The sequence below is a fragment of the Ictalurus furcatus genome, chromosome 6, assembly GCF_023375685.1.
Source record: "Ictalurus furcatus strain D&B chromosome 6, Billie_1.0, whole genome shotgun sequence".
Taxonomy (NCBI): Eukaryota; Metazoa; Chordata; class Actinopteri; order Siluriformes; family Ictaluridae; genus Ictalurus; species Ictalurus furcatus.
Window position 1 is genome coordinate 23,240,428 of NC_071260.1, and position 8,222 is coordinate 23,248,649.

The window sequence follows — 8,222 nt, forward strand, 5'->3', positions numbered from 1 at the left end:
AATATTATTATTATTATTATTATTATTATTATTATTATTACTAAGACCTACTAAATTACTAGGCTAATATTATAAAATTAGACTAATTATTATATTATATTATATTATATTATATTATATTATATTATATTATATTATACGACATTACCCCGCGCACGTGCTTGGTAGCATACTGTGAATGTTTAGGCCTATTACCCCTCTGCACTTCTGTAGCTCAGAAGGAAAGTCGGGCTGTGTGCTTTTTTGAGATCAAATGCTTTGAGCGCGTCTAGAACTCTCTCTAAAAGAAGCCATTCGGCATTGGACGGAGACACACGTGGCAGAGAGTGCCTCGCTCATAGATAGGCTCCCAAAATGTAGAGTGAGCTGACGTTGTTTCCGGCTTAAATGAGTCCGAGATTGGGATAGATCCTTGGGCTAACAGAGTTCATGATTGCCCCAGTGTCATAAATTGTGGAGACGTCGCGGAGGGTGCGGGAAGGCTGCGCACCGTGCGCTGTCAGTCCTGTCAAAACACGGATGCGGCAAGCACGCGCAGGCTCGGTTTCCGAGGCGTGTCGACGAGCTGACTATTAAAATGCGCTCCAATCCGCTCAGGCAATTAGCGCGTCGCCTTAGATAACATTTCTGAACGCCGTATGCCTCGTCACATTCAGGAAAGAGTAGCTGGTTCCAGACCCGACTGGTGCCACTATTGGAAAGCGAAGAAAGACATTGCAGCCGTCAATCATGGAAGATCTGCACGATCTAGCCAGTCGGGACCCGAGTGAAGCGGACAGTGGGTCTCTGTCCCTGAGCCTGGTGTCCCCACCGCCGCCTCTGCTGCACCCTGAATTGCATCCAGCTCACAGGACCTCTAACTTTTTCATCGATGACATACTCCGTCCTGACTTTGGCTGCAAGAAGGATCCGGGAACAGGAACCAGGGAGCGGCCTAATGACTCTGACAGGGGCGGGCAGGATAGGCCCGCACCGCCCGGAACTCCATGCCCTGATTACACCGACAGCGTTTCCTCTTGCACGTCCTCTTCGGCCTCGTCACCATCAAGCCACAGAGAGTCCAGAGATGACAAATCGAGATTGCCAGACCATGCTAGAGAATCAGCGCAAGGCGCAGAGCTCGCTAGCGGAGAAGCGGCGGGCGGTAAGGACCCTCGCGCGCTTCTTTGGCCCGCCTGGGTTTACTGCACCAGATATTCAGACCGACCTTCATCCGGTAAGGCAACGGGTCATTACAACTGTTTTAGTTCTCAACTACTCGGGGAATGGTAAAGATACGAGGTCTAATATAGTTTTAACGTAGAAAATGTCTTAAATAAAAATAAAACAGTCAAACAAACAAATAAATAAAATGGACAATTTACTAGGCTTTGAGGAGTTAGGTAAACCTTTCATTTTGACTGTAACCTCAAATACGTACGTATGTGTGAAACGTTATATTTACAGTGTTAGGATTTCTTGTAAACTGATATGCATAAAGGGCTAGGTTCATCTATTTATGTTGTTAAGGAATATAGGCCTGTTAATTATTTAGCAATCGTAGGTCTATATAATCCTGCCAGTAAGTGCCATCATTTTTTTATGCATTTTAATTTTAACTCGTGTGTTAATAGATGTCTATCATATTTGTCAAGAAGGATAAACATTTACCTAGAATTACATTAAAATGTCAAGATTTTATTCGTTAACCTGGGTTAATAAATTAACATCATAACCACACGCTCCAAAATGTAGCTGGTGGCGCTTTAACTTTATATTCATTTTAATTTGCAATATTGGAAATAGATTTAAATTATTTTGCATGTTTTAACACGGGCATTACTTAATAATTTCACCAGCATTTGTATATAATAAGCACAATCTAATATTTGATTATGAAGAATAATAATCATTTTCAAACAAAATTCTAGAGACTTGACTGACTTATAATTTGGCTCGTGTCTGAAGACTCGTTAAATATCGACCTGGATAAAAAAAAAAACATGGGGAAAAAAACCCCCCATAATATATTAGGGCCGCCAAAACAATGCAATAGTAAATTTTCGTGATTTCCATGTGCAGAATTATTGCAGTTCGCTCAACACTTGAAATTTTTGATTTGGTTACAGAAAATGCGAAAAAAGTAACCACAGTGTCCAATTTCTAAAACTATAGGCTATCCAAAACACGCCACACAGGGGCATGGCTTTTTTCCTCGCACGATAAATAGAGGGCATGCATGATTAAAAAACTAATGTTAATAGAGCTGATACAGTGTTGTTATTAAGGATAGATTTGTCTTCCTGGCTATACACGCGACAAGCTGGAACTATTATTGTTATGTCTCATCCTAAAACAGTGTGGGGAGCATGCTGATGTGTCGTGATAGAAATTATTAATAATTCGAATAATATTATTAGCTTAACCCACTGTAAAAACGAACAAACAAATAAATATAAAAACATGAACAATAGAAAACCCGATTGCATTCGTGTTTCTGTGGCAGACTTTTATTCTGTAGTGTTTGTTTCAGCTGTTGTTTAGCAATTCCTTAAAATCTGAACTTTTTGCACTGAATAACAAATAGTTCAATCTAATGGAGAACACGGTATATGTGTGGAGCCAATATACAAAATATGCATTTTCATTTAGCACTGATGTGCGATATAGGCTGTACAGTTCTGTGCAAAGTTTTAGGCGCCCTATTTTTTTGTACAAACTTTGTTATAGATTTTTTATTTTATAACTTCTACATTATCAAGTCAGAAAAAAAAAACATTTTAGATTCCCAAACATTCGTTTTCTAGCATATGCCTATATATATTGGTTAAAAAGTTTGTCCTAAGTAAATTGGTTAATAAAGAGGGCTTAGTTCTTTCAGGTTCTTAATTGTAATATCAAATGCTGGAATGGTGGGTGTAAATATTCAGATGTAATAAATACAAATAAATAAATAAATAAATAAAAAGACCCCCCACACCAGAACCCCTCGATGTTTTTAACCCATGCTCCTGCTTCAAATATAACGATAATATAACGTTCGGTTACAAAAACGTTGTGATGTATGTGATCTAAGCGTCAGAATCTAAATAAAGGACGTTGGCAAAGTAACGTCAAGTTTTATAAGCCACATAAACAACTGGTGAACTGTCTGAACTGTTGGTTAGTTTGCACTGTAAGTGTATTACTAGCCTGTATATCCCGGTGTCAAACAAATGAATTGCCTAGACCTGAGACTTGACTCATCTCCGCTATAGACTAATTTCTGTTTAGATAACTGATTGGGAATTCGTTTAGGAAACGGAAATGACTATCCTCTAAATACTGATGTCTTTAAATTGATGTTGAATGATTTTAGTGTCTAACTAGCCAGTTAACAGGTAATAGAGATTAGATAGATACTGAATAACATTTATACTTATTAGTTAAACAGTAACTAACACTGAATTGTGATAGTCATACATAAAGTTGATTTAATGAGACACTGAAAACGTTTCACAACTAATTAGTCGCAGCTTCAGGTCAGGCCGGAGTTTAGGTCGTTTAAGTGAAACTTACAGAAGTTCAGTGTAGGGAAACTGGAATGCACTTTATGAAGCACGTCAGGAGATTTACACAAGTACACTTACTGGGTTTGATTTCTGATCTATAGATAAATAAACTGCTGAATGGAGACTAGGGTTTGGAGGCCAGTCATTTGAAATGTGAGGAATGGGATATTATATCGGTTAATATTGTCAGGCCAGTTTTAATTTGAACCCTGTAGAGTGACTGTAAATAAACCCAGAAGCCTAACCTATTTGATTCCGGCAAGAAAGAAAAAGCAAAAACAGGGACACAGTGAGCCTACTTAAAATAAAACATTTTGAACATAATAATAATAATAATAATAATAATAATAATAATAATAATAATAATAAACTACTTCAGTATTATCTATAAATATATATATAGTCATAACCATTGAGCAACTTTATTTGCTGGAAGGCTTTTATTTATTTACATATGCTTCACACACTCGGCGTTTAACCTGCATGTCTTCGCCAGCATTTGAGTCGGGAAATAGTTATAGCCTGTTACAATCTGTTTTGTGTAATCATCTAAACTCGACCTCGTCGTCCTTCCTTCGTAAATTGGTGAGCTTTCGCACAACCTGATATTTGAATCTCAGACAGAGCTGCAAAAAATAAAAATAAATAAAAAATAAAAAATAAAAAGCAGCCATGGTGTCGACAAACAGTACAGCAGCCATTAAAATTAAACTGCAGCTAATAGGGAGATATTCCAAAAGATATCTTTTCTCACACTTGGAAGTATTGTGCTTCCAACTCAAAAGACTTTGAAAAAACTACACAAAAGTAAATACCTACTACTACTACTACTGCTGCTAATAATAATAGTAATAATAATAATAATAATAATAATAATAATAATAATAATAATAATAATAATAATAAAAAATAATAATAATTATTGTTATTATTATTATTATTATTATTATTATTATTATTATTATTAGTGCTAGTAGTAGTAGTAGTATAACATACTTGGTTGAGCAGATATACCAGTCATTTTATTACCATTTGAAATGTACATGTACATGTAGCCTAATGTAATTGTAAATGTGTGCAATATACGCGCCATCTAACCTTTTATTTAGAATACTATTAATAATAAAATCGTTTTTCCAGCAACTTATCATTTTCGTTTGGCTTCATGAGTTTAGTACTCAGTTTGATATTCATGGATTCGTCTCATTGTTGTATTCACACCAGGCCCAAGGACCCGCAAACTGAAGAAGAAGAAGAGCCAGATGGAGAATAAGCGGCCCAGGACGGCGTTTACGGCTGAGCAGCTGCAGCGGCTGAAGGCGGAGTTCCAGATGAACCGGTACATCACCGAGCAGCGGCGGCAGACCCTCGCCCACGAGCTGAACCTCAACGAGTCGCAGATCAAAATCTGGTTTCAGAACAAACGCGCCAAGATCAAAAAAGCCAGCGGTTACAAAAATTCACTGGCGCTGCATTTGATGGCGCAGGGACTGTACAACCACTCCACCACCACCATCCAAGGCGACAGTGACTAAAGGCTAGAGAGAGGCATGAAGCTGGACTAACTCACAAACTGAACAGCAGGACTGCGTTTGCACTCTTGATTAAAAAAGTGAGGAAACGCTGCACATCGATGTGTCTGAAAAGAAGTTTGAAAAACCCATATTAAATAACCACTAATTCGTATTATTGTAAAATATACCTGTAACACATACTGTAGGGCCCACAACTATATTTTTCGATCATGGGGCTATGTCTATCTGTGTGTTTTTATGTCTAACGTTATGTCAATATCAATTACATTTTTTAAATTCCACCAGACTATCAGATTTGCAAATATCTCAGTCTCATGCCAAAGATTTTGCTAATTTTAGCCTTCTACTTGAGATATGAACTGTTCTGTTCAAATAAACACTTTTATATACCGGAGATATATTTTTTCCTTCTTTTTATATGAAAATAAATGTTGTGTGTTGAATAGGATAAAATGCTTCAGCGTTGTAGATTTTCCTAATTCCACTTCTTCTAAACAGGCCTATCACACCTGACAATCACCAGTAAATATCATTCTTCACACTATGCACACAGAATATAACCTTGTATTACACTGCATATTAAAGTGGCATTTAAGCTGCCTTTTAGCTGTTCAGTCTGCGCTGCTGTATTGTGCAATAGTAATTTATTTAAGAATTAATTAGGCCTATATATATATAATTTATGTAATTAATTAAAGTTCTCATTAAATGCTTAAGCTATTATGCAGTTAAGAGTATCTCTTCCCCGCGTCGACCGGCACTAAACACTAATTCGTGTCACCTTTGGTAAAATATATATATATATATATATATATATATATATATATATATATATATATATATATATATATATATATATATATATATATATATTAGCCTTGTAAAGTATTTTAAATATAAAATATGATATATTTTTATTATTAAATTATATATTGTTATTACATAATTCAATATGTTATTATAAATATTACAATTATCAAATGGCACATTTCTAGACCTCCAGGAGAAAAATAGCACACACACACACACACACACACACACACACACACACACACACACTCATACAAGTGTGTGTATGTGTATATCTCCTGTACGTCTATATAGATTATGTGCCATTTGATCATTGTAAAATCTCATTTGAGAAATGTTTTGTTAACCTACTGTGTTTTGCATTCCAACCAGCAAATATTATTTCAGGACATATATGCTATATAGAAAATAAGACTGCTTTAATTTGTTTACGGGTCATTCCGCAAAACTCGGCTAAGCTGCAAATGAGATTAATGTTAAATAATGTACATAAACTGGTGTGTTTTGTGGTTGTTATTAAACGTTAAGGTGTTAAACAACATACAAGCACCAAATGCTTACGATATAAAATAATGTAAAACTATCACAACTATCACAGCATAAAACAATGCAATTATATATATATATATACACACACACACACACACACACACACACACACACATATATATATATATATATATATATATATATATATATATATATATATAAAACCATGAATTACATTATATGTACGGTGTTCAAAGCTGTGGATTGCACTATAACGATGGCTATATTGTGGAAATAAATGAATGTAGCCTTTTCGCTCTCCAAATCTTGTCTAGTCCGCGTGTTGCTGCATTAGTGATGTGACTGCATTAGTCAAAGATTAACCAATGCAATTAATCAATCAAAAAATGAAAATAAGATATTTCCCCACTGTATCCAGATGACAATGTTATCAAGCTGCTTTGCCTTAGGCTACAAACAAAACCGTCATATCCTTTGAAATTTAACGATGAAATAATCTGCAAGAGTAATGCGCGTTTTACTTTTTTCTCTCATTCCATTTTGCACAGTGTACTCTCTCTCTCTCTCTCTCTCTCTCTCTCTCTCTCTCTCTCTCACTCTCATACACACACACACACACACACACACACACACACACACACACACACAAACAGATGAATCTCTACACTCTACACATGAATGTAGAATGTAGAGATGAATCTCTCTCACACTCTCTCTCTCTCTCTCTCTCTCTCTCTCTCTCTCACACACACACACACACACACACACAGACAAGCACACACACACACACACACACACACACAGAGAGAGAGAGAGAGAGAGAGAGAGAGAGAGAGAGAGAGAGAGATTCAAACAGATATGGTCTTTCAGGTTTGTACCTATAGTCTCAGAAGGCTTGAGGCTGAAGCTGCAGGTCTGCACTGCATTACACAGCGTATTCTTGCTAAGAAACTAAAATGATTGGTGTGTTTGTGTGTGTGTGTGTGTGTGTGTGTGTGTGTGTGTGTGTGTGTGTGTGTGTGTGTGTGTAAGGCTGTGCTCAAACATTTATGCTTGTCTAGACAGGCTCGACAGAACCGCACGAATACTGTCAAGTTCAAACATTTGATCAAGAGAAGTTTACTGAACTTTTATAAAAGACAACGCTATATGCCAATCCATGTTACATGCTATAAGTGTTAAAAAATATATTTAACGTCAGGAGCTCTTGAACTTTTGGTAGCCAGTTCTAGTTAAAAACATGTCCACGGCCCTGCGATTGCAGTGCATCTCCACCTTATGAATATAGATCACTATTCAAATATTTTGCATTTCGTATTATATTGTTTAGTCAGTTTTATTCCTGAATGTTAAATTGTTGGTTTATGAAGAGCACATTTTATGTTTAATTACAATTACAATCACAATCGAAATGGCAACATTTCTGTTTTTTTTTTTTTTTTTTTTTTAAGGTCAGTATCAAATCAATTAAGCAGTCAACTGGGCTAATAGGCTAAATATAATAATAACAAGGCCTAAATAATAGGACAACTATAATAATGGGGGTTGATGAATGATCTACACCTCTGTAACATCATTTTAAAAACGCGAACTCAAGGATGACCTTTGCTTTACGCGCTCCGTGATTCCCGGATCCCATGCACGTTGAGAACCATGGCACTAAATTTTAAGTTGTCTATAATGGCTTATAATCACTTCTCTAAGCTTATGCCAGGCTAAACACTCAACTGAACTCAACACCACAGGACTCATCCGACACCCGCCGCGCGCGCCACATTAAACTAGTTTCCAGCAGATAGAACAGTGCGCGTAAAGAAGACTATGCTAAATAAATAAA

General features: G+C 36.3%; 1 protein-coding gene across 1 annotated transcript; it reads left to right on the top strand.

Annotated features, from left to right (window-relative positions):
- The first annotated feature begins 701 nt into the window (after positions 1-701).
- On the top strand, positions 702-5,495 carry en1a (engrailed homeobox 1a). Its single transcript, XM_053627195.1, has 2 exons — positions 702-1,228; positions 4,755-5,495. Exons 1-2 carry the CDS (start codon positions 730-732, stop codon positions 5,063-5,065), a joined length of 810 nt encoding a protein of 269 aa, XP_053483170.1. The 5' UTR covers positions 702-729; the 3' UTR covers positions 5,066-5,495.
- Positions 5,496-8,222: the final 2,727 nt, after the last annotated feature.

Coding starts and splice junctions, on each gene's coding strand:
- en1a (XM_053627195.1), top strand. CDS start 730: ATGGAAGATCTGCACGATCTAGCCAGTCGGGACCCGAGTGAAGCGGAC. Junction 1,229..4,754: donor TTCATCCGGTAAGGCAACGG/GTCATTACAACT, acceptor TATTCACACCAG/GCCCAAGGACCCGCAAACTG.